Source organism: Megascapheus bottae, chromosome 29, assembly GCF_031878675.1.
Source record: "Megascapheus bottae isolate mThoBot1 chromosome 29, mThoBot2.hap1, whole genome shotgun sequence".
Classification (NCBI taxonomy): domain Eukaryota; kingdom Metazoa; phylum Chordata; class Mammalia; order Rodentia; family Geomyidae; genus Megascapheus; species Megascapheus bottae.
Window position 1 is genome coordinate 13,911,954 of NC_143537.1, and position 27,084 is coordinate 13,939,037.

The window sequence follows — 27,084 nt, forward strand, 5'->3', positions numbered from 1 at the left end:
AAGGACTGGTCTGGGCTGTGATCCTTGGATCTGTGTAGCCTTGTGCTTCTGGGGGTTATAGCCGCTGTGCCCAGCCATTGTGATTTATCCATGGCTGGGATGAGAAGTACGAACCACCATCCACTCATTGGCTGAGATGAAGACCTTTGAATTTTTCTGCCCAGATAGGCTTTGAACCTACAGTCTCCGCCCCCCACCCCATCATCTCAACCTCCCAAGTAGCTAGGACTTGAATATGTGTCTGGCTTGCTACAATATTCTTGGTTACTCACTTTGTCCCAAGCCTAGAGCAAATTGTGTGTGTGTGTGTGTGTGTGTGTGCATGCACACACACACACAAGTATGCCAGCACTGGGGTGTGAACGCAGATCCTGGGAGTTATCTTTTAGCTAGATAACTCTTTTAGCTAATGCTCTATCATTTGAGCCAAAGGTGGCATCGAGAGTTTGGCCTAGTGGTTAAAGTGCTTGCCTAGCATGCACAAAGACCAAAGTTCGATTCCTCGGTACCACATACACAGAAAAAGCTGGAAGTGGTGCTGTGGCTCCAATGGTAGAGCTCAAGCCTTGAGAAAGTCCAAGGACAGTGCTCAGGCCCTGAGTTCAAGCCCCAGGACTGGCAAAGAAAAATCATTTGAAACCCATGTTGAAGTTTTGGGACTGGTGAGGAGCACTAGACACAGAATAAAGCTGCTCACCTGCCCACCAGGGAGCAGACAGGAAGTTGGGTGAAGCTCCAGGTCTCCTTTCCCAAGGCCCGCCCACCCCAGTGACCTCACTTCCTTCTACCAGGCTCTTAATTCTTCCTAGCACTCAATAGTTTTATGAGCTTTGCACCAAGCCTTTCATCCATCAGCCTTTGGTGGATTCTAATGACATCCAACTTAGTATCACCAACCTCTCCTAAACCAGCCAGCAAGCAGTGGTCCATTCTCTCTCTATATTATATTCCCTTTTTCTTTGAGGGTGGGGGAGACCTGGGAATCAAACCCAGGTCTTTACAAATGTTAGGCCATGTACTCCACCATGGAGCTACAAACCCTCTTCCCCAAGCCCTATGAATTTATTTTTTTTCTCTTTCTCTCTGGAAATTAACACCAGCGTAGATCTTTCTCCACCTATGTATTTCTGTAGGGTCTCCCTGTAGTCCTAGGGAGGGGGGGGTCTCAGAGTCCCTTGTTGGAGAAGACAGTAATAGAATGTCCACCTCTCAGCATGGACAGCAATTCCTAGCATATATTAGTGGGGAGGGGGGTATTGGTGGAGAGTGAGAGAGATAAGTGATGTCTCTCCCGTTTGCTTATACACTCACTCCTGCCCAGGTAGGTGGACTGTCCATCTTCTCTTCTGAGCAGGTGGCTTTTGATCAGGACCTATGTGCCACTCTCTCCCCTCTGTATCCAGAAGAGGAAAACTCTGGTGACAGACCCTGCACAAAGCCACTTCTGTGTCCTGATCATCCTGTTATTGGCTAGCCAGCCTCCATTATGAGGTAGCTCTGGCTTCGTCCTTGCCCAGAGCCACTGAGCCTGGAGGGTACTAGTTTTCTCCCAGTCAAGACTGGTCTCAACTGGAAGACGATCGCCCAGGGGAGACCCAGCAGAGTGTCCAAGCCATTACAAAAGGGGAAACGGAGGATGATCCTAAGACTTTTCTGAACTGCTCCAAGAGCCAGGTGAACTTCCCACCACCAGCTTTTCCTGCCCATTCCCCACCCCACTCCCAAATCAAATTCTTTGGGCTCCAGCCAAGCACCAGACACTCTCAGATAGCAAGTGCCAGCATCCTAGCATCTCAGGATGGGCACGGAAGACCTCTTCCACACCAATCATATTCTTCATGGTTCTAGGCTTCCCTGCCGCGCCTCAGCCACCCTACCTACCATGCTGAAAAAGTCACTGTTGGACAGTGAGTACCGTGATGGCTTGAACCTGGACCAGGGGGCACAGAGCCCCTCAGATAGCAGTGGGAGCCATGACACCCCCGATAAAGTGGCTCCTGCAGAGGAAACAGATATGCTATCGTAAGTGGCTCCCCAGTTTTCAGGTACAATGCTGTGGGGGGACTTCAGACCTCTGCCTTCCCTCTCAAACCCTCATGCTCACTAATGATAAAGGAATTATCCAAGTGGGGTGGCTGGGGGTGTTTACGCCTGTCATCCAAGCTACTCAAGAGGCTGAGATGCTGAGGATCATGGTTCGAAGCCAGTCTGAGCAGGAAAATGTCCATGAGACTCTTCTCTCTGATGAACCCCTAAAACAACTTTCCTTCTTCTAACAGGCTGATGCAAACCTTGATCCACTTATTGAAAAGTAATATTGGCACAGGGCTTCTGAGCCTTCCACTGGCCATGAAAAACGCTGGTTTGTTGGTAAGAGACTTCTGTTGGCTTTTTTTTTTTTTAAGGTAAGGGGAGACAGGTGCCTAAGGCACCTGCAGCTTGGGGGATCAAATTGGAAGTTGGAAGCAGGGAAGTTGGGAAAAATGTTTCCACTAGAGGCTGGTGGCTCGTATTTGTTATCTTAGCTATTCCGGAAGCCAAGATCTAAGGATCAAGGTTTGAAGCCAGCTCAGGCATGACCTCTAATAAACTTTTAAATAGCCCAAGTGATTCATGTAGTAGAGTGAATGCTAATCTTGAGTAAAAAAGTGCTCGGGTACAAAGCTCAGGCTCTTAGTTCAAGCCCCAGTACCAGCAGACAGACAGACAGACAGACAGACAGACAGACAGACAGACAGACACACACACACACACACACACACACACACACACACACACACACACAATCTGTTCATCACTGATACCTCCTCATTTATTCAAAGCAGCAGCAGCTTGGGGAGATTCTGTTGTCACACCATTCCCATGGTATGGGAGAAAGTGGCTAGGAAGCCAAGCATAATTGTTCATATGTAATCCCAGCTACTGCCCCCCCAAGCACCCCCCCAGGCAAGAGGATCACATCAAAAGAAAGCCAAATGTCTGGTAGATCATGTACATAATCCTAGCTACTCAGGAGGCCAAGATCTGAGGATGGTTCTTTGAAACCAGTCCAGGCAGACAAATCTGAGAGACTCTATCTCTAATTAACCAGCAAAAATGCCAGAAGTGGAGGTATGGCTCAAATGGTAGAATGCTAGCCTTATGTGAAAAAACTAAGCAAGAGCATGAGGCCCTGAGTTCAAACTCCAATCTTGGCACAAAATATAAAGAAAGGGGCTGGGAATGTGGCTTAGTGGTAGAATCCTTTCCTTACATGCAGGAAGCCCTGGGTTTGATTCCTCAGTACCACATGCACAGAAAAAGCTGGAAGTGGTGCTGTGGTTCAAATGGTAAAGTGCTAGACTTGAAAGAAGCTCAGGGACAGTGCTCAGGCCCTGAATTCAAGCCCCAGGACTGGAAAAGAAAGAAAGAAAGAAAGAAAGAGAGAGAGAGAGAGAGAGAGAGAGAGAGAGAGAGAGAGAGAGAGAGAGAGAGAGAGAGGAAAGAAAGGGGGAAAGAGAGGAGGGGGAAGGAAGGAAGGAAGGAAGGAAGGAAGGAAGGAAGGAAGGAAGGAAGGAAGGAAGGAAGGAAGGGAGGGAGGGAGGGAGGGAGGGAGGGAAGGAAGAAAGATTAAGAGGTGCTGGTGGCTCATACCTGTAATCCTAGCTACTCAAGAGGCTGAGATCTGGGGGCCACTGTTCAAAGCCAGCCAGGAAATGAAAGTCTGTGAGACTTTTATCTCCAATTAACCACCAGAAAACTGGAAGTGGCACTGTGGCTCAAGTAGTAGAGTGTTAACCTTGAGCTGAAGAGCTCAGGGACAGCACCCAGGCCCAGAGGTCAAGCCCCAGGACTACCAAGAACAACCAAAAAAAGGAGGGAGGGGGAGGAAGGAGGGGAGAGGGAGAGAAGGAAAGAGAAAGAGAAGGATGGAGAGAGGAAGAGAGGGAGGGAGGGAGGGAAGTGGAGGGAAGGAAGGAAGGAAGGAAAAAAGAAGGAAAGAGGAAAAGAAGGACGGGGAAGGGAAGGAGAGGGAGAAGAAAGGGAAAGAAGGAAAAGAGACAGGAAAGAGAGAGAAAGAAACAAAAAGAGAGAAAGAGAAAGGGGAAGGGAAAGAGAAAGGGGGAAGGGAAAAGGAAAGGGGAAAGGGAAACGGGGAAGGGAAAGAAAAAGGGGGAAGGGAAAGGGAAAGGGTGGGACAGAAGCTTTGGGCATGCTCTCTGCGGCCGTGCTGTGGGAAGTGGGGATGTGCTGAGTCTGTGGTCGCCATCTGGCTCTCCGCTCCTCCTCTCTGCAGGTGGGGCCCATCAGCTTGCTGGCCATTGGGGTTCTCACAGTGCACTGCATGGTCATCCTGCTGAACTGCGCCCACCACCTCACTCAGAGGTCAGAGTCCTGCCTCCCTATCACCCCAGCACCTGCCATCAGTCATGGGAGGACTGTTCACTTCATTTTTGTTTTTGATCATTGACATATACATATACCACACATATGTATGTGTGTATATATACATATATGTTAGATATAGATATAGATATAGATATAGATGGGACAACTGGTCGACCTAGGTTTAAAAAACAAAATAGAAGTTAAAGGAGGAGGGGAATGCAGCCCCTTCTGATGCTCAGCCCTTCTGCTCTAGATCTTAACAAAGATGGCAACCCAGAGACGTCAAAAAAAATCTCAACACTCTTTGTGCAGACCAGCCCTGCAGTGAGCTAGCTAGGAGATCCTGTCAGGCCCCTGTATTCTCTGATCCTAATAAAACATCTGCCAGGAGCTGGTGGCTAATGACTATAATCCTAGCTACCCAGGAGCTTTGTGTGTCTTTATTTTTCATATTTTTTTTTTGCCAGTCCTGGACTTGAGCTCAGGGCCTGAGCACTGTTCTTGGTCTTTCTCAAGGCTAGAGCTCTACCACTTGAGCCTCTGCACCACTTCCAGCTTTTTTCTATGTAGGTGGTACCAAGGAATCGAACCTGGGTCTTCATGCATGCTAGGCAAACACTTTAACCATTAGGCCAAACTCCCGGCCCCAACCCAGGAGCTTTGAAGATCACAGTTCAAAGCCAGCCCAGACAGGAAAGCTCATGAGATTCTTTATTTCCAATGAACCACCAAAATAAAAGGCAGAAATAGAGCTGTGGGCTTAAGTGGTAGAGCAGCTACCCTGGAGCACAAACATTCAGAAAGAGTGCCCAGGCCCTGAGTTCAAGCTCCAGGACAGGCACAAATATAATTACATAAATAAATAAATAAATAAATAAATATGTAAAATATTGCCAAACCAACGGGGAGGATAAGAGGGGAGAGAAGAAGAAGAAAAGGCAAGTTCCCGAAAGTTAATTAATGTATATGACTATTAGAAATGAATAGTGCTGGGTACTTGGTGGTTCATGCTACTTAGGAACCTGAGATCTGAGGATCATAGTTCAAAGCCAGTCTGGAAAGGACAGCACCCAGACCCTGAGTTCAAGCCCAACTACTGACGGAAAAAAAAAAGTAACAAAACATTTGCTGCTGACATACAAATATAAGGACAACTCAATTCAGGTTTAGATGAAGAAAAATGTCTTAAGTTACCACTTGTCTGTCCTGTCCCCCTAGACTGCAGAAGACTTCCGTGAACTATGGAGAAGCAATGATGTACAGTCTGGAATCGTGCCCAAGCCCATGGCTCAGGACCCACTCCATGTGGGGAAGGTAGCCATCGTTATATTTGTCACCATGACAACAATCATAAGCTTCACACTCCTCCACTATCCCGCCTTCCCTTCTTACACACACTTTAAATGCAAGCGTTCTTTCCAGAAAGTCTCAGACCCCCATTCCCCAAGAGGTAACCATTGCCAGGCTCTGGTGGCTCACGACTGTAATTCCAGCTACGGAGGATTTGAGGATCATGGTTCGAAGCCAGCCTGGGTAGACAGCTTGGAAACATTCTGATCTCCAAGTAACCAACAAAGAGCTAGGTGGAAATGGAGCTGTGGCTCAGATAGTAGAGTGCTAGGTTGAAGCAAAACAGCAGAGGGATAGCACCCAAGCCCTAAGTTCAAGCAGTAGGATCTACACACACACACACACACACACACACACACACACACACACACACACACAATCACTGAGGTCTATTGAGTAAATATTACTTTAGATATTTTTATTCTCTGCCTATATATCAGTATATGTATGCAGATGAGAGTATGTGAATTGCTTTATATTTTGTTTTCCTTTTTTTTTTTTGCTTTTGTTTTGGTCTTGGGGCTTGAACTCAGGGCCTGGGCACTCCCTGAGCTTCTTTTGTTCAAGGTCAGCACTCTACCACTTGAGTCACAGTGCTACTTCTGTCTTTTTTTTTTCCTGAGTAGATGTACTGAGGAATTGAATCCAGGGTTTCATGCATGCTAAGGCAGGCAGTCTACCATTAAGCCACATTCCCAGCCTGCAATTATATTTAATATATATTATGTAAAACTTGACCTATGTAACTTCAGGGTAGGGACAGGAAAGGGAAAATGGAAGCAAATAAAAGAAAGGGTGACATTGATCAAGATGCACTATACTCATAATGTGACCGGGAATTATAACCAATTTGTATAACTACTGGGATGATGATGATGATGATGATGATGATGATGATGATGATGGAGCCAGCACTGGTAGCTCACTCCTGTAATCCTAGCTACTTAGAAGCTGAGACCTGAGAATCCAGATTCAAAGCCAGCCCAGACAGGAAAGCCTGTGAGATTCTTATCTCCAGTGAACCACCAGAAAACAGGAAGTAGAGCTGGGGCTCAAGTGGTAGAGTGCTATCCTTGAGCTGAAGAGCTCAGGGACAGCATCCAGGACCTGAGTTCAAGCTCCAGGCCTGATGAAAATTTTAAAAAAGCATCCAGATCAGAACTGGCACTAATAATAATAATTGAATAATTACTGGTGTGCAAATGGTTTTCTGGCTCCAATCCTCTCTACATCCCTTAACAGTCCTTCCTTGGCTCCTCTCCTAGGTTTCTCTATTGATAATTGATCTCCCAATCAGCAGCCATTAGACAAATGAGGTTATAATCCATTTCCTATGACACTGTTAACAAATATCTAGGGCGAATATCTGGCCTTAGAGATCTACGCATCCACCATCATCAGAATGCAGAACAATGAAGCTCAGAGAGAATAGCAAAGTTGCTTGAGATCACACAGGAATTCAGTGGCCAAGGCAGGACTGGAATCAGAAACATCTCTCTTCAACCCTGCCATTTCTTTGGAGATCCAGTAATTGAGGAGTTAGAAACATTTGGGAAAATATATTCCATGGATCCAGTTAATGAATGTATTCAATGAAGTGTCATCTTTAGTGCACTCAGAGATAATAGAGACTCTGATTAAAAATTGCTCAAACTTGTAACCCTAGCTACTCAGAAGGCTGAGATTTGAGGATCCCAGTTCAAAGCCAGTTCAGGTGGGAAAGTCTATAAGTCTCTTATTGCCAATGAACCAGCAAAAAGTTAGATGTCATGACTCAAGTGGTAGATCCCTAGGCAAAAATATAAAGCTCAAGAACAGTGCCCAGGCCCTAAATATAAGCCCCAGGACCAGCAAAAGAAGTAAAAGCACAAAGCAAATAATATTGAGGTTTGTTTTTCTCCGTTTCCCTCTTTTCCCCAGGTACACAGTCAGCTTTATGTTAATCGTGACACAGCTGGGCTTTTGCAGTGTTTATTTTATGTTCATGGCAGACAATTTACAACAGGTAAAGGAGCCTCTTCTGGACAGAGCAGGGGTAAAGCAAAGAGGATCTCCAGCTAGGGTCCAATTAGCAAAGACATAACATTTGAATCACAGGGCAGGTGGGGGGCTGGCTTGTTGTACTTCCAGAATAGATCACAGAGTCCTGGGAATCACATTCAAAATGGACCGTTAAAAAGTCAGAGCAGGGTCGGGAGTTTGGCCTAGTGGTAGAGTGCTTGCCTAGCATGCACGAAGACCCAGATTCAAGTTCTTGGTACCATATACATAGAAAACGCCAGAAGTGGCACTATGGGCTCAAGAGGTGGAGTGCTAGCCTTGAGCAAAAGAAGCTCAGGGACAGTACCAGGCCCTGAGTTCAAGCTTCAGGACAGGCAAAAAGAAAAGAAAAGAAAAGTCAGATCAAATCTGATGTAGTGTCTCACACCTGTAACCCTGAGACGTTGATCTCCAATTAACTACAAAAGGCCAGAAGTAGAGCTATGGCTCATGTGGTAGAGCACTAGACTTGAGCACAAAGAGGCTCAGGAACAGCACCCAGCCCCTGAATCCAAGCCCCAGGACCAGCAAGAAAGAGAGAGAAGGAGAAGGAGATGGAAAGCAATAGAGTCTCACTGACTTTCCTGCCCAGGCTAGCTTTGAACTGCAATCCTCAGCCTTCTGAGTAGCTAGGATTACAGATGTGAGGCACCAGCACCGAGCTTAGATCACCTTGTTATTTTAGTACAATTTTATTTTCTTGCAACCGTTGAGATAGACTTATACTGAAAATACAAATAAACCAATGGAAGCAAGCACCAGCTACCTTGTATCTTGTTGCTATCCCTAGATAGTAGAGGAAGCTCGCACCACATCGAGCTCATGCCAGCCCAGTCAGATCCTGGCTCTCAGTCCCATCCTGGACATTCGCTTCTACATGCTCACCATCCTGCCATTCCTCGTCCTCATGGTGCTAATCCAGAACCTCAGGGTATTGTCCATCTTCTCCACCCTGGCCAGCGTGACGACCCTGGGAAGCATGGCTCTGATCTTTGAGTATATCATTCAGGTATGTGACCCCCTGAACCCGGGGAAGGGGAGCAATGAGGGTACCGGGCCTCTGGGACCCTAGGAGAGGAAGATGAATACCCTCCTCTGAGCAGCTCCTGCCAAGATGGTGTCTAGAAACAAAAAAGAAGAGGAAGAAAAAGAAGGAGAAGGAGAAGAAGAGGAGGAGGAAGAAGAGGAGGAGGAGGAAGGAGGAGAAGAAGCAGCAGCTAGGTGCCGGTCATCCTAGCTACTGAGAAGGCTGAGAGCTGAGGCTCACAGTTCAAAACCAGCCCTGGCAGGAAAGTCTGTGAGACTCTTAGTTCCCATTTATCACCAAAAAGCCGGAAGTGGAGCTATGGTTCAAGTGGTAGAGCATCAACTTTGAAGGGGGGAAAAAAAAAAACCTAAGGGAGAACGTGCCAGGCCCTGAATTCAAATCCTAGTATGAGAGAGTGCGTGTCTACACACACACACACACACACACACACACACACACACACACGCTATTATTCATCATAATCAATATCTTTAGCATCATCACCATCACTGGTGGTGTTGAATCACAATGACTCAGTTAATTCAGAATTCCTTCTGGGTTTGGACATTCAGGTTTGCCCAGAAATGGGACATCTGCTCTCCTGAAGGCTGCAATCCCCCAGGGAGGTGATGCTGATTTAGGAAGCCATAAAAATGGCACGACATGTGTATAAATGACAAAGACAGCGAAGAGTTGGCAGTAGGGGGAGGTCATCTGTTTCGCTCATGGGGCCTTCACCGCAGTCCTGTTTTGGAAGAACTTTTTTTGGGGGGGGGCTAGTCTTGGGGCTTAAATTCAAGGCCTGGGCACTGTCCCTGAGCTTCTTTTTGCTCAAGGCTAGAACTCCACCACTTGAGCCACGGCACCCCTTCTGGCTTTTTTGTGTATGTGGTACTAAGGAAGTGAACCCAGGGCTTCCTGCATGCTAGGCAAACACTCTACCACTAAGCCACATTTCCAGTCCATGGAAGATCTATCTGGACTGCCCGTTTATAGATAAGAAATCGATCGGCAGAGTTGTTGTTTTGGGGAAGGATCATTTCAGCCACTTTGTCTCCCTAGCTCTTGTCTTGGTGCCTGGCTATAAATGTTTAATAATAATAATAATAATAATAATAATAATAATAAAACAACCTAAGGAGGCGTTCGGTGTCATTTGCTTATGCCTGTCATCCTGTCATCCTAGCTACTCAGGAGACTGAGATCTGAGGATCACAGTTTAAAGCCAGCCCAGGCAGGGAAAGTCCATGAGCCTCTTATTTCCAATAAACTACCAAAAAAAAAATAAAAGCCAGGGGAAGCTGTGACTCAAGTGGTAGAACGCCAGCCTTGAGCATAAAAGCTCAGGGACTGTGCCCAGGCCCTGCCTGTTACCAAAATAAATAATTCATTTGAGGAAGAAATGAAACTCAAAAGGGGCCTTCAAATGTTCCAAGGGTGGGATTTGGTATGACCTTAACATGTGACCTTTCCTCTGCCCTCTTCCAGGGAATCCCCCACCCTGGAAACCTGCCACTGGTGGCTAACTGGAAGACCTTCTTGCTGTTTTTTGGAGCGGCCATCTTTGCCTTTGAAGGTGTGGGCATGGTAAGCTGAGTTGCTGCAGTGAGCAGTGCTGGGGTGGCTGCTGAAGAACCCTAATTCTCGAAAATACTGCCACCCGTTCAGGAAAACAGGGCAAGGGGCTCCATGATTAACCACACCAACTACACCCAACCAGTCAGCTAGTAGACTGAGTAGTCACGCATGCAGACAAGATGGCTGGGAGTTTGGCCGAGTGGTAGAGTGCTTGCCTAGCATACACAAAGGCCAGGGTTTGATTCCTAGGTGCCATATTACATAAAAAAAAGGTGGAAGTGGCATTCTGGCTCAAGTGGTAGAGGGCTAGCCTGGAGAAAGCCCAAGGACAGTACTCAGGCCCTGAGTTCAGGACTGGCCAAAACAAACAAACAAACAAACCAGACAAGCAAAAAATTGTTAGGTAGCAATTCCAGACTGACAGATCATAAATCTAGGGTTTACCGATAACAGATAATAAATGGTAATGATTACAGATAAATTAGTAGTCTAGGAATTGCAGATAACAGATACTAACTGCTAGGGATGACAAATAATAAATGGAGGAATGCTAGTGATTAATAAGACCAGCCTTGGGGGTAACTGGCTGGCCTGTGGACTGTCAGCACTGAAATAAAGACAAAGGCCAGAGGTCAGATAGAGACCAGGCCTAGGATAGAGACCAGGCCTAAGATGGATCCCAGACCTAGGACAGACACCAGGCCTCATCAAGACCTGGTATGCAGGGGAGCAGAGCTCCCCTGGGGCTAAACAAACACAACTCATCTATGTATTCCTCAAGAGTAGGCCCTCAGGGTTCTCCCCATCCAGGCAGATATCTACCATTCAAAGGATAACTTGTCTCACCTCTAGGCCGGTCCCCTCCCCCCCACCCCCAGGCCTAGTATCAGGATGTCAGTTGACTCAATTATCTTTTTGATTGTCCTCTGCATCTAGCTACAAGCTGAGATGCCAACTCAGTTATTTATTATAATTTCCCCTGTGGGATATATTTGTGTTTTTTTCAAGTTGTTACAGGTGGTTGTGATTTCTCTCTCTCTCTCTCTCTCTCTCTCTCTCTCTCTCTCTCTCTCTCTCTCTCTCTCTCTCTCTCTCTCTCTGTTTCTTTTTTTTCTTTCTCCAGTCCTGGGGCTTATACTCAGGGCCTGGGCCCTGTTCCTAAGCTTCTTTTCCTTAAGGCTAGCATTCTACCACTTGAGCCATCGCACTACTTCTGGCTTTTTCTCTGTATGCGGTCCTGAGGAATTGAACCCAGGGCTTCATGCATGCTAGGCAAGCACTCTATCATTAAGCCATGTTCCAAGCCCAGCTAGGGCATTTCTAAGAAAACAGTGCTTACAGAAAGCATAAGTATGTCTCTCTCCTGGTGAAGGGGAGTGGGCACACCTGTCATCCTAGCTGCTCAGGAGGCTGAGATCTAAGGATCGTGGTTCAAAGCCAGCCCAGGCATGGAAGTCTGTGAGATTCTTATTTCCAATGAACCATAGGAAACCAGAAGTGGAGCTGTGGCTCAAAGTGCTAGCCTGGAGCTGAAGAGCTTAGGGACAAGCATCCAGGCCCAGAGTTCAAGCCCCATAACCAACAGAAAGAAGAAGAAGAAGAAGAAGAAGAAGAAGAAGAAGAAGAAGAAGAAGAAGAAGAAGAAGAAGAAGAGGAGGAGGAGGAGGAGGAGGAGGAGGAGGAGGAGGAGGAGGAGGAGGAGGAGATGATAAGGGTGGCTTTGTGGAAAGGCCGATTTCTGACTCAGTTTACCCAGATGACCTATCCTTAAGGATTCGGGGAGGTCCTACATCTTTCTCGGGGTCATACTTTTCTACCTTTTTCTCTCTCACATTCTTCCCCTCCAGGTTCTGCCTCTCAAAAAACAGATGAAGAATCCACAGAAGTTCTCCTTAGTTCTGTACCTGGGGATGTCACTTGTTATCATTCTCTACATCTGCCTGGGGACACTGGGCTACATGAAGTTTGGGGCAGACACAAGGGCCAGCATCACCCTCAACTTACCCAACTGCTGGTATGTCCCTGCAGCCTGGCAGGAGTGGAGGGAGGGAAGGAGGGCCCAGAGAGCCAAAGAATATGAGATATGGGCCTTAGCAACACAACAAATATTATGCCCTATGGTTGCCATTAGCAACCAATCCAATAGTCAGTATGAATATTAGGATTCATTATAATAGATTGGATGTATATAATATACTAGGTCTCCTTGATAATCCAGGCCCTGTGTAATTAATCAGTAATCTCATCTAGGTGCTAAGGCCTGTCATGCTAGCTACTCAGGAGGCTGAGATCTGAGACTTCAGGTTCAAGGTCAGCCCAGGCAAGTCCATGAGACCCTTATCCCCAATTAACCCTACAAACCTTGACATGGAGCTGTGGCACAAGTGGGAGAGCACTACCCTTGAGCCAAAGAGATCAGAGATAACATTCAGGCCCTGAATTCAAACCCCTGTACTGGCATACACACACACACACACACACACACTCACACACACACACACACACACACACACACACGAAATGTGATAATAATCCACGTTTAATTGCTTACTTCTCCTTCCATGAGGGCACGGCTGGGCTCAGAGTGGTGGGGCAGTCACTCCACAGTGGGCATGGGTGAGTCTCACCCTCCCGAGCTCCCAGGCAAAGGCTGTGCCCACAGCAGAAACAGCCACTGCTGCCTCTCCCCCCTGGACAGGTGGTGAGATGGCATTGAACTCAGGGCCTGAGCACTGACTGTCCTTGGATTTTCTCAAGGCTAGAGCTCTACCACTTGAGCCACAGCACCACTGTTGGCTTTTTCTGTGTATGTGGTACTGAGGAATCAAATCTGGGTCTTCGTGCATGCTAGGCAAGCACTCTACCACTAGGCCAAACTCCCAGCCCGGCATTGTTTTAATAATATAGAAAAATGAGCTGAGCACTGATGTCTCATGCCAGTCATCCAGCTATTCAGGAAGCTGAGCTCTAAGGATCATGACTTAAAACCAGCCCGGGCAGAAAGTCCATGAGACCCTTCTCTCCAATAAATCACCAAAAAGTTGGAAGTGGAGTTGTGGCTCAAGGGGTAGAGAGCTAGCCTTGAGCACAAAAGCTAAAGGATAGCGCCAGGCGCTGAGTTCAAGCCCCAGGGCCAACACAATATATAAGCACTTTAAAATATATATATATTATATTGTATCATATATAAGTAAATATATTATATATAATATTAAACACTAGATTAGATATTCAATATTAGTATTTACACATACAACTTATAATTAATTATAACTGTATGATATTCAATATACTATATATTATATAGTTACATACTATTATGTAATTATAATTTGTTATATAATTATATATTGATATACAATATAATGGTTTATATATGTTTATATTATATGCATGTACACATTATATGTATAATATATTACACATATGCATGTATACATATATGATGCATAAGCACATATAATATTAATTATATTATACATGTGTGGGTGTGCCCACACACCTGTTCATTATATAATATATACATGTATGTAATTATACATGTATGTATAATAGCATACATTATATATATTATAATATATAATACGTTTGTATATACTGTTTTATTTATGAGTATTTAGGAAGTCAGTCCTCGTGGAATGTTAGCTATTGTTCTGCATCTAGGAAGCCTTGGGCTTGCTGGTGAATGGCACATTTGCTTTGTAAAATTTCAGTGCTATAAAATTAGTCCAATTGTCCCAGCCTCACCCGCCTCCACTATGCCCTGGAAATGACCAGCCTCCGGCAAGGAAATGGAATGTCTTTGAAGTGTGTGCCTTTTATTTTAAACAAGTAAAATGTCGGCCTGCTATGGCATTCTTATTCTGGGCTAAATGGGCTTCTTTAGCCTCCTTGAACTGAGCCCACTTCTTGCTGGCATCCAACTAGACTCCCAAAGTACCAAGATGTATGGATTTGCCCCCACTGGGGGGTGGGTTCCAACTCATCATAAAGTACTACAAGGAAACCTTCAAAATGATAATAGTGATTGTCCCGTCGCAAGAATAACGCCAGGCTAGCTGCAGGGTCTCCTGTCTGTCATCCCAGCCACGTGGGAGGCAGAGATGAGGAAGATGGTGGTTTGAGACGCCATCTCAACCAGTAAGCGAGGTGGAGTTGTGCATGCCTGTCCTGTCAGCTCCATAGCGGGATGGTAGAAAGACCAGAGTCAGAGACCAATCCTAAGGGAAGGGGATGCAGCAAGACCCTCTCTGGAAGGAACGAATCTAAGGCAAAAGAGTGTGGCAGTGTTGCTCAAGGGTTAGAGCACCCGCCTAGCAAGTGGGAGGCTGAGTTCAAACATTAATACTGTGTACATGAGAAAGAGATAGACAGACAGACAGACAGGCAGGCAGGCAGACAGAGACTGTAGAAAAACACCAACAACTCAAGAAGAAAGAAATCAAAGAGTGGTAGCAAATAGTTCACCATAGGCATATATTTTTTAAACAGCATTTTTAAAAAAAAATATTTGAATGTATACTTAAAAAAAGAGAAACTAGCCGGATGCCAGGGGTTCCGACCTGTCAGCCTACCTACTATAGGAGGATCACAGTTCAAAGCCAGCCCAGGTAGGAAAGTCTGGGTAACTCCTTATCTTCAGTTAATCACTGGAAAACCAGAAATGGAACTGTAGGTTCAAAGTGGTAGAGCACTAATCTTGAGCACCAAGAAGTTCAGGGACAGTGCACAGGCCCTGAGTTCAAGCCCCACCACTGACTATATATATATATATATATATATATATATATATATATATATATATGAAAAAGGTGTAATTGATTACTCCTGGGCGTCTATCTTGCCCCCTTAGATTGGGCACCAGTGGGCTTCAGTCCTTGTAGCCTGTTGGTCAGGGAGCTAGAACCCCAGGACAGGGCCAGCTTCTACATAGCACCTCCAGTCCCTCTTGTTGTCTTGCTCATAGGCTCTACCAGTCAGTGAAGCTGATGTACTCCGTGGGGATCTTTTTCACCTACGTGCTCCAGTTTCACGTTCCAGCCGACATCATCATCCCCTTCGCCCTCTCCCACGTGTCGGAAAGCTGGGCGCTGTTCGTTGACCTCACAGTTCGCACTGCCCTGGTCTGCCTCACCTGTGAGTTCGTGAAAGTCCCAGAACCATGGCAGAGAGTCACTTCTGGAGATGGAGGAGGAGGTGGCATGGAGGGAGGGGAGCAATCTATCCCAGCCCTAGCATTTTACAATCACCTATTCAGGAGGATAAGATTTGTGGATGGAAGTTTGAAACCAGCCTGAGCATTTAAAGACTATGAGATTCTTTTTGTGGGGGGCACTGTCCTTGAGTTTTCTCAAGACTGGAGCTCTACCACTTGAGCCACAGCACCACTTCTGGCTTTTTCTTTGTATGTGGTACTGAGGAATCAAACCTAGGGCTTCAGGCATGCTAGGCGTCTTCCCAGAACCTTGAGATTCTTATCTCCAATTAACAGTTATTGTTGTTGTTTTTTAAAGGCTGGGAGTGGAGGTGAGGCTCACGTGGTTAAGAATTGCCAATCTCATCTCCAATGAGCCCCCAGAAAACCAGAAGTGGTGCTGTGGCTCAAGTAATAGAGAGCTAACTTTGAGCTGAAGAGCTCAAGGACGGCACCTAGTATTTGAGTTCAAGCACAACCCACAATAAAAAAAAAAAAAAAAAGGAAATGACTGTGTTATTCAAATGCACAGTTCTTATAAGCCAGAGGAAAAAGGAGATTCGAACTCTCTCTGGTCTCCCTGGAAGCCAGCCAGAAGAGAAAACTATGACATCATCAACCAGGTTATGATTCAACCACACCATCACTGAGAATAAAGATTTGCCAGAATCTGCCTTCAGAGGCCTCGTTGTAGCTGCTAACTCCATGATTCATGCCAAGAGCAAGTGGTTCGTATGGGAACCAAGAGACACGGCCCACGCCTCTCAAGGGCAAAGGCAAATTGTGCATGGCTTAGACACTGCCCACAAGGCCTTCCCATGAAGTTTACACGTGGGGGCGAGGACAGCAGAAATCTCCGATGCCATCCATCCACATGAGACTGGCATCATGGGACGCAGGCACAGGGAACGACACTGGGTTGTCTGTTTTGTTTTGGGTCAGTCATGGAACTTGAACTCATGGCCTGGATTCTATCCCTGAACTCTTCAGCTCAAAGCTAGCTACTTTGAGCCACAGCACCACTTCTGGTTTTCTGGTGGTTCACTGGCATGGATTTTCCTAACCAGGCTGGGTTTGAACCATGATCCTCAGATCTCAGCATCCTGAGTAGCTAGGATCACAGGCATGAGCCTATCTTCCTTTCAGAAGTATTCAGTGATTGTTTTGGGGTTTTTTTTTTCCTCATGTCCTGCCCCTCCTGTCTGTCTCCCCCTCCCTGCAGGCGTGCTGGCCGTCCTGATCCCCCGCCTGGACCTTGTCATCTCCCTGGTGGGCTCCGTGAGCAGCAGCGCTCTGGCCCTCATCGTCCCTCCCCTGCTGGAGATTACCACGTTTTACTCGGAGGACATCAGCTTTGTCACCATCGCCAAAGATGTCCTCATCAGCATCCTGGGGCTTTTGGGGTGTATATTTGGGACCTACCAAGCCCTCTACGAGCTAACCCAACCCAATTTCTATTCCAGAGCCAACTTCACAGGCGTCCATGCATAAAGATCTATTTATAATCTGCTAGACCCCTGGCCCCAACCCCACCCCACCCATCCCACGTGTGATTGCCATTTGGATGCTATAGAGAGAGAGAGATACATTCATAAAACTCCAGCATTTATTAATTAGCACTTCCTTTCTCTTTCCCATGGGGCAAGGGGAATGAGACAAAAAGCCTGTCAAGTTGTGCGTCTTTTCAGATTTTTTTTTTTTTGGTCAGTCATGCAGTTTGAACTCAGGGTCTGGGCACTGTCCCTAAGCTTTCCAGTTCAAGGCTAGTGCTCTACCCCTTGAAGCCACATCAGTGCCATTTCCCCGTTTTCTGGTGGTGCCTTGGAGATAAGTATCTCAAAGGACTTTCATGCCAGGCTGGCTTCAAACCCTGATCCTCAGATCTCAGCCTCCTGAGTAGCCAGGATGATGGGTATGAGTCACAAGTACCCAGCTACCTTTTTGGAATTTATGTCTTTTGCATCTCTATACCAAACTCTCCTCATATAGTCATTCATGCCATAAGCTTCACAGAATAGAAAAATGGTGACCCCAATATCTCACGAAGGGGGATACATAGGAGAGAAACTCTTTTCTCTATGGCAGGTATTGAACTAGCTATATTGTCTATATGGCTCCTAGCTACTCAGGAGGCTGAGATCTGTGGATGACAGTTCAAAGCCAGCATAAGCAGCCAAGTCCATGGGACTCTCCAATGAACCACCAAAAAGCTGTACATGGAGCTGTGGCTCAAGGCTTGAATGGGTAAAAGCCAAGTAAGAGCAAGAGGGCATGAGTTCAAATCCCAGTACTGGCATAAAAGTAAACAACAACAAAAATAAAATCCTCTTTGTCCTGTGATCTTAGATGTCACCTTTAACCTCACCTTCTAACCCTCCAAAGATCTCAAAGAGGTCTTGAGTCCCTGTCCTGGCACACACACACACACACACACACACACAAAGATTTCCCATGTTAATGAGAACTAGAAACTTCACTGGTTGACTAGCCCATGGAAGAAGGTAAGGGATATGACACACAAAGTTGCTGCAGGTATTGAAGTTAGGGGAACACAAAATAGCACAGGTAGAAAGTTGAGTTCTGCATTGATAACTCAGGAGAGAGAAGCAGAGATCATGGCAGCTCATGACAAGAACAGGAGAGCTGTATCCTAGCAATGTCTTCTTTGGGTCCCCTGTACCAATCTCACGGTGTTCCTCCCATTAGCACAAACGAGCAGGATTCTCTCAGCAAGTTAGAAAGATTTATTGCTATATTAGAGGGTGGACAAATCCAGGAAGCCTGACATCCCAACTAAAAGAAAAGAACAAGGACAAAACCTACCAGAGGTCTTACGGCCTTTTTGTCTTGCCTTGAGTGTACAAAAAAAATAGTAATTGCCAATATTTTAAGTGTAAGATTTCATATTAAAAAATGTAGAAAATTGGCCTTTCTAGAAAAAGAATTTTTGTGTTGTAGTTGGTCATGGGGCTTGAACTCTGGGCGTGGGCACTGTCCCTGAGCTCTTCAGTTCAAGGCTAATACTCTACCACCTCTGGCCATGAGATGCTGAGTGTTTAGCACAAAAGAACAAGTAGAGGCCGGAGGGTGGCTCTGGAAGTCCTGACTGATCATTTGTGTTTTTTTTCATGGTTCTACTGACACACTTGAATTAGTAAATAAGTGTCTGAGTTCCCTGGTGTCACCCTAAATAAATCTCACGAAAGAGCCAATACCAGTGTCTGCCCTGTCTCTCCAGGTATATCTGACTGGATATCAGTTAGGTACAACCAGAAAATACAAAATTAATTGCACAAGGTTTTTTTTTCGTTTTTGTTTCTTTGTTTGTGCTGGTACTGGGGCTTGAACTTAGGACCTGGGTGCTATCCTTGAGTTTCTTCTGCTGTTTCTACAACTTAAACCACAGTACTACTGCTGGTTTTCTGATGGTTCACTGGAGATAAGAGACACATGAACTCTTCCTCCCTGGCTGGCTTCGAACTGGGATTCTCAGATCTCAGCCTCTTGAGTAGAGCTAGGGTTACAGGGATGAGTCACCAAGGGCCCAGATTAGAATCAAAACATTTTTTTTTTTTGAATTTTGTTCTTTGTGTGGGTAAGTAAGGATTGAACCCAGGACCCAAGCACTGGTCTTTGAGCTTTTTCACTGCAAGGCTAGAGCTCTACCATTTCAGCCACACCCCCACTTCCAGCTTGTTGTTGGTTCATGGTTTTGAAAGTGCCATCCACAGATCTCAGCCTCCCGAGGAGCTAAGGATTTACAGGCATGAGCCATTAGCACCAGACTCGGGGGGGGGGGGTGGCACAGAAAATGTTAATACTTCCTGTGGCTGTGAGTCAGGGCGAAAGGAACAAAAGTCACAAGGTATCATTTCAGGAAGCCAAGATACCAGTCATCATGAATTTAAGGTCCCCAAACTTTTGGATTCTTGGTCCTTGAAGGTTTTGAGAAATAAAAGAGGCCCTTAAGAAAGCAAGTCCACAGGGCTGGGAATGTGGCCTAATGGTAGAGTGTTTGGGTAGCATGCATGAAGGTTCGATTCCACATAAAATAGAAAAAGTCAGAAGTGGTGCTGTGGCTCCAGTGGTAAAGTGCTGGCCTTGAGAAAGCTTAAAGGAAAGTGCCAAGGCCTTGAGTTCAAGCCCCAGGACTGACAAAACAAAAAAACAGCTCAAGCTTCTGGCATGGGGGTTGTGAGGGGAAGTGACAGGCAGCTCAGATATCCCCAGATGTCTTGTGGAATATCACATGCTTCCTGTGGGCAGGGCCACTTGCCCTGTCCTCGAACGTGAATGTTAAATGGCACAAAATGGAAGAGGGGAGTCAAGTTGGGGAGCACCTGGTTCATACCACCTTCTTTCATGCTATGGCAGGCGCCATGTTATTTGCTATTTAGGGATATGGCTAGCTTGATGCACGCCAGACGCTTCCCGCCGCTGCTCAGGATGCTCTGGACCCGGTAGTTGCCTGTACTGAGCCAGCTGGGCAGCTCCAAGTCAGGTAGTGTGAAATTAGTGGAGGGCAGAGAGTAGGTGCCCTGTGAGAAATAAAAAAGGATATGAAGTCAAGGGAGGGGGTGGCAGAGAGAAGGTCTTCTGGAACCGATCCCCCACCCCAAGATCTTTCATGGGCCCCTCTGGTTCTCAAAGGGCCATGGAGATGAATGGACAGAGCTAAAGGGCTAGGTCTAAGTTCAATGTACCCATTTTACAGATGGATACATGGAGGCACACAGTTTTTATTGTTATGTTTTTGCCAGGCCTGGAGCTTGAACTCAGAGCCTGAGCACTGTCCCTGAGCTTCTTTTGCTCAAGGTTAGCACAAGGCTGGCCCTCTACCACTTAAGCCACAGTGCCACTCTTGGCTTTTTTCTATTCTGTGTGGTACTGAGGAATCAAACCCAGGGCTTCATGCATGCTAAGCAAGCACTCTACCACTAAGCCACATTCCCAGCCCTAGTACTTACTTCTTTAAAGGGGCAGTGACAGGGAAGGCCGTAGGTGTGCAGGGGCTCTGGGCAGGATTGTCCTGGGGGAATGTAATAATCAAGCATTTTGCAGGCATTGTCGTAAGTACAGCTGCCCAGCTGTTCCACACATGGGATCTTCACCCAGAAGCCAGCCACTTCCTTCTCCAAGGTTAATTCCACCTGGGGAGAAAGGATTTGGTGAGAAAGGATTTGGGAAAAAAAAAAAAAATCTTCCAAGCCCTAATCCAACCTGTCGCAATCCACGGTGACCACAGAAAAGACAATAACAGATACCAGTATGGAATGGAGATTTGGGGCACACAGGGGCCTGATATCTTTCTCTCTTTCTTTTTGTTTAATCTGAAGAAGAAGGTGCTCACACAGCAGGTGACTTACGATTAGCATAGATTTTTTTATATATCTCTAAATTCCCAGAAAGTTGGGTGTGGACTTAACCTACACCTAAGGAATAAGAATGTGAGGTCCTCCAAGCCAGAACTGGTTGACCATTTTAGGGGATTCTCAGTATTCCAAGAGTTCGAGAAAGATGCATTTGACCCTCTCAGGTCTCCCCCTTCCTACTTTCTCGCATACTCCTCCCCACTCCAACACCCCCTTTTTTTTTCCAGTCCTGGGGCTTGAACTCAAGGCCTGAGTACTGTCCGTGGGCTTTCTCAAGGCTAGAACTCTAACACTTCTGGCGTGTGTGTGTGTGTGTGTGTGTGTGTGCAGTACCAAGGAATCGAACCCTGGTCTTTATGCATGCTAGGCAAAGCACTCTACCACTAGGCTAAACTCCCAGCTAGGCACACCTCTATTAAAAGAGGCCGGCAGCAATCAGTTTACTGTATTGATAGATCTGATCCTGTGACACTAGCAGGACACTGCACAACACAGGTACCAGTGGAACCCTTTCCTGTGTCTCTGGCCATTGTTAATAACTGAAAGTGGACTTCATCTCCTTTCTCCGAACCATACACAATCTTACAGACCTTCCAGCAGTCACTACCCACACCAGCCAGAAATGAACACATGCAGGCTGAGAAGGTGGCCTAGTGGTGGAGTGCTTGCCTAGCATGCATGAAACCCTGGGTTTGATTCCTCAGTGCCACATACATAGAAAAAGGCAGAAGTGGCACTTGTAGCTCAAGTGGTAGAGCACTAGCCTTGAGCAAAAGAAGCTCAGGGACAGTGCCCAGGCCCTGAGTTCAAGTCCTAGGACTGGCCAAAAAAAGTCTCACAAATTTTCCTGCCCAGGCTGGTTTTGAACTGTGATCCTGAGTAGCTGGGATTACAGATGTGAGCCACAGGTAACTGGCTGGTCAAAGCAATTTAAATGCTTCTCAGAAGCCAGGAAAAGCAAACCAGGGGTGTGGAAGTTTCACAGCAGCTACATAGCATGAGTATCCTAGAAACGCCTGGCTTTGGCACCTAGGTCTCTGCAACAATGCCAAATAAACAAGCCAGTGTCTACTCAGCCTCTGATTTGTGGCAAATTCTGTCCTAGTGCCCAGATGGGAGGGCACAGAGCTTGGCTGGTATCCTGCCATTGAATACCAAGAAAATAAAGGCAATGGTCCATCCCGGATAGGGAACTCGGCTACACAGACCTACTTCTGTCTGTATCCACAGACATAGCTAACAAGAAATTAACTGGGACCATGCCCCATGGGAATCCCTAATTAAATTAGTTATTGCTCAAGACACCTAAGAGGCAAGGGCTGTGACTCGGTCAAGTCCAGGCTTGTCTCAGAAACAGGCTCCCCATCTAGATTTTTTTTGGGGGGGTACCGTCCAGGGTTAGACCCTATCCCTAAGCTTTTGTGCTCCAAGCTAGCCACTTGGAATCACTGCTCCACTTCCGGTTTTTGGGTCATTCATTAGAGATACAGAATCTTGTGGATTTTTTCTGCCCCCACAGGCTTTGAACCGTGATCCCCCAATCTCAGCCTCTTGAGTAGCTGGGATGATAGGTGTGAGTCACCCATACCCAAATCTAGAAACTTAAAAAAAAAAACAAAACTCAAGATAAAACTCATTTCAAGAAATCTAAGGCCAGGAATAGACTGTAGAATGTGGAAGAAGACTATCCCCAAAAGGTGGTGATTCTTACTAACGAGTAAAAGACTCCAATAAATGGGTTTGCTATGGGGACAGCAAAGATAAGGAAGATCACAGAGATAAGGAAGTTCAAAGCAGCCCAGGCAAAAAGTGAGTAAGACAGGCTGGGAATGTGGTGGAGTGCTTGCCTGGCATGCAGGAAGCCCTGAGTTCAATTCCTTGGTACCATATACATGGAAAATGCTGGAAGTGGTTCTGTGGCTCAAGTGGTAGAACACTAGCCTTGAGCCCAGAGAGGCTTAGACACAGTGCCCAGGCCCTGAGTTCAAGCCCCAGGACTGAAAAAAAGAAGAGGGGGGGAGTAAGACAAAGCCCTCCCCTCCCCCATCTCAACAAATAAGCAACTGAGATTGGTGCCTGTCTGTAAACTCCAGAGGTGGAAGTAAAAGGTTCATGGTTCATGGCCAGTTCCAGGCAGAAGTGTGAGATCCTGTCTGAAAAGTAAAGCACAACAGGGCTGGAGGCAGGCACAGCAAGTGTGAGGTCGTGAGTTCAAGCCCCAGTACCACCAAAAAAAAAAAAATGCCAACCAGATCATGATGGTCACTGAGCCCCACCCTCCACCCCTCCAGCCACCCGACCCCGCCATGCTCACCTTCTGAGGGGAGATGAGGGGGACCTGGGTTGTCCCTTCGGCACTCACGGTCACATCTCCAGGAATAATGATGGGGTCTGGTGCCAGCATCAGGCTCTTAATCACTGCAGGATCCTGTCCTTCGTCACAATTATCCCACGAAAAGCCACCCAGCTTGGCTAGCTAGACAATCAGGAAAAAGGAGGGGAGAACTTAAACCAAAGGGAGCCATCTCAGGCCAGAAGATAGTGCTCAAGGTCCTGAGTTCAAGCTCCAGAAATGGCACCAAAAAAAAGAGTGGGGGGACTCATTGGAGACAGGTCCCACAGCCCTTCACCTCAAACCCAGGCCAAATCCAGACCCAAGAGCAATGGAGAAGATAAACCCCAGTGGGCACAAAACACACATGGGAGTTCTGGATTTTGGGTGGCTCCTTGGAGAGAAGAATTTCACATATTGACCTGCCTTAGGCTGGCTTGGAACTTGCATCCTCAGATCTCAGCCTCCTGAGTAGCTGAGATGCCAAGGCATGAGCCCCCGTGCCTGGTTCTCCATCTTAAGTGGAGGCATTCATTCATTCATACCTTGGTTGCAAAGAGAGACAGCAGTCATGTAACTCTTGTGACACCGTACCAGGCACAAAAAGCATGAGCTGGCCCCAGGAAATGACAGCCATGAGACACCCCACCTCTGCTTCCTGCCATTAGTTCCAGGAGATTCTTTCTATACCTGGCAAACCTTCCCTGTCCTTGAGCTTCCTGAAATGGGTCTCCTCTTCTTGGAATGAAAGGTCATGTCATGACTAAAGAAGGCAGGCCAGAGTAGGTTACTAGCCAAGGTTTCATATAGGATTCATTCCACAAATATTTATGGAGCAATGATGGTAGGCCCTTAGGTTCAGGGCTGTCCCTAGAAGTAAACAACTAGACTTGGTGCCTGCCTTACCCAGTGGGGTTTTCAGTCTACTGTAAATAAATAAATGTCACCCACTGTGATCTCAGTGGCTTAAAGGAAAATGAACACCATGGAAAGAAAGCATCTTACTCTGCTTTATGGTTGGGAGTGGATGGGGAGGTGACAAAGCCTGGGTGTGGGGGGCCCGGCACATCATAGTCAACAAAAGATTGTCTGGAAGCCAGGCACCAGTGGCTCACATCTGTAATACTAGTTATCTCAGGAGGCTGAGATCTAAGGATCATGGTTTGAAGCCGGGCCTGAGGAAGGAAAGTTCCTGAGACTTTTCTCTCCAAAGAACCACTAGAAAACCAGAAACGGTACTGTGGCAGTAGCCTTGAGCAAAAAAAAAGTTCAGGGACAGCGCCTAGGCCCTGAGTTCAAGCCTCTTGACTGACAAAAAAAAAAAAATGTCCAGAGCTAACATTTGAATTGAGTCTAGCACAGTGGCTCATACCTATAGTCTTAACTATCTCAGGAAGCTAAATTCTGAAGATCAGAGTTCAAAGCCAACCCAGGCAGAAAGATTTGATTCTCTCCAACTAACCAGGAAAAAAAAAAAATCAGAAGGGATTAAAGCACCAGCCTTGAGTAGAAAAAGAAGCTAAGCAAAAGCATGAGACCCTGAGTTCAAGCCTCTAAACTGATAGAAAGTGTTTGACTGAAGGTGTAAATAAGAGGACTATTTAGGTTGTTGTTGTTTGGGGTGTGGGAGGGGAGCTGCTTCCCCCAATTCTAAAGCAGCACTGAAGGGTTGATTCCAGGCTCGAGGAAGTTTCCAGAATTCCCTTAGTTGGTTTCCCACCGCTGGGGGCCATCAGGGCCGACACAAAGTATTTGCCAACCCTGGCTTGTCTCCTCATGGGTAGAGGTGGCAGAGGACACGGATGAAAGTTAGGGCCTCAGGAAGCAGAAACTTAGATACAAATCACAGGCGTGGGTTAAAAATCCTTCCACTGCAGCAGCTCTTAACTACAGCACCTTAACCCCTGGAGGTTTATTTTCCTCACCCATGAAAAGGGTGTATGATTACATGTGTGGTAGGGCTATCCCGAAGGTACAAAGTTTGTTAGCAGAAAGCACAAGGTTTCATTCAAGACTGTCTAGCTCAAGCTGACACTGGTGGTGGCTCACGCCTGTCCTCCTAGCTGCTCAGGAGGCTGAGATTTGAGGATGGAGATTCAAAGCCAGCCTGGGCAGAAAAATGTGTGAGGCTCCTTATGTCCAGTTAACCAAAATGGTCCCCTTAGCCAGGCCCTGAGGCTGAAAGTATCACAGGGCTAATACTGTGATCTAGGCTGAGATAAGAGGACTCTTGCTGTTTCAGAGCCACTCCAGGCCTGCCAATATGGCACCCTCAGGCCTGGGTAAGGCGTCTGTATCCATGGCATGCAGACAAGGCCAGGAGACAAGATCAGAGCCACTCCATTCTCAACCCACCCCACCCTGAACAAGGTGCTTCGCTTCTGGCAAGAGAGGCCCAAAGGTCTATGCCCCAACAATCCAACAGACAAAATAGACCTCCCACTCCCTGAGAGGGGGATCACTGATTTTGTGTGATTTTTTTTTTTGGGGGGGAGAGCCTTCTCTTTTCTGCACAAACGACCATTACATGGATCCAGACACCCAAGCTCCCTGCTCAGCTTCCCCTATACCACAAGGCTCCCACTCTTGAACAAGGGGAGGGAGGGTGGGAGAAGGCAAGAGGAGTGGGGTGTGGGGTGGAATCTGCAGATCTGTTCACTTCCTGTCAGTTATGGGTCCCGTCCCTAGCTACACAGCAAAAGAAAGTCTCCGAATGCTAGGACTTCTCTTTTTCCTCCCGGGGGTGGGGTGGGGTGGGGTGGGGTGGAGTGGGGGGATGGGAGACTGCAGCCTGGAAATGAAGCAGATCTGAAAGGAGAAGTTTGGGAATGGAGGGGAGGGGAGGGGAAGTAGAGGAAGGGATTGGAGGCGGGGCGGTGAGGATGCTGGACCTTTGTTAAGTTGGGATAAGTGTGCACCCTTTGGCCGAGATGGGGTTCTCAACCGCCCCCCCCCACGACAGAGCTCAGAGCTTTCAAGTAAGAGAAAGTATTATTAAAAACAAAAATTAGATGAACAGAGCAGGGTAAGCGGAGCTGGATCTCCGGGGGCTGCAGGCAGTGCTTCTGCGGGCAGATTCACTGTGCTGGGGACCCACAAGCTGCAAGGAGCAGCCCTGAAGAAGCCTGCGGTGACAACCTCACCCCCGACCCCCGCCACTCCCCACCCCGATCCGGGAGGTGGTGGACGGCCTTCCCAACAGGGGCAGCTCACCTGGTTGGAACCGAGGCGCGCGGGGGCCGCAGGGCCGGCGAGGAGCCAGGCCAGGACGGCCACCAGGAGCGGAGGGAGCGTCGGGGAGCGCATGGTGGCGGGGCGGCCGGGACTTCTCTCCGGGAACCGCAGCCCAGGCGCTTTAAGAGTCGGCCCGGATTGTTTATGCAAAACATATGGTGGCGATGCAAATCAGAGTGCAGCCATTGGCCAGCGCGCAATGCTGAGCTCCGCCCTTACCCGGCGCGGAGAGTTCGGGGGTCTCTCCAAGGCCACACCCCCCTCACTCACCCCGCCTCCCAACTCTACGGGGAAAACGAAAGCTAAAGTGGGGGGGGCGTCGGGTGTGAGGGACCAAACGGCGCTGAGCACCCGGGAGGGGCGGGGCCTAAAGCACAGAGGGGCGGAGCCTAGTGCGGAGGGAGGCGGGGCCGAGCACTGGGGTGGGCGTGGCCGGTCACTACGAGGGGGGCGGTCTAAGGTAGAGGGCGTGGCTCCTGAAAGGGGCGTGGCTGGGGCCAGGGCCTGGGGCGGAGGGCAAGGGAAGGCAAAGCCGAGGTTTCTAGAATTCTTGCTTGTGACTGTCACCACCACCACCACCACCCCCGGA

At 47.3% G+C, this 27,084-nt stretch overlaps 2 protein-coding genes across 2 annotated transcripts; one reads left to right on the forward strand and one right to left on the reverse strand.

The window, feature by feature from the left end:
- Positions 1-1,528: 1,528 nt before the first annotated feature.
- On the forward strand, positions 1,529-18,080 carry Slc36a3 (solute carrier family 36 member 3). Its single transcript, XM_090321191.1, has 11 exons — positions 1,529-1,674; positions 1,849-2,022; positions 2,280-2,370; positions 4,277-4,365; positions 5,587-5,682; positions 7,639-7,723; positions 8,549-8,767; positions 10,274-10,372; positions 12,211-12,377; positions 15,330-15,499; positions 16,780-18,080. Exons 2-11 carry the CDS (start codon positions 1,883-1,885, stop codon positions 17,046-17,048), a joined length of 1,425 nt encoding a protein of 474 aa, XP_090177317.1. The 5' UTR covers positions 1,529-1,674; positions 1,849-1,882; the 3' UTR covers positions 17,049-18,080.
- A 206-nt stretch (positions 18,081-18,286) lies between these two features.
- Positions 18,287-26,663, reverse strand: Gm2a (ganglioside GM2 activator). Its single transcript, XM_090321192.1, has 5 exons — positions 26,475-26,663; positions 23,244-23,405; positions 20,525-20,707; positions 19,920-20,095; positions 18,287-19,867 (listed from the first exon to the last, which is right to left on the reverse strand). Exons 1-4 carry the CDS (start codon positions 26,565-26,567, stop codon positions 19,940-19,942), a joined length of 594 nt encoding a protein of 197 aa, XP_090177318.1. The 5' UTR covers positions 26,568-26,663; the 3' UTR covers positions 18,287-19,867; positions 19,920-19,939.
- Positions 26,664-27,084: the final 421 nt, after the last annotated feature.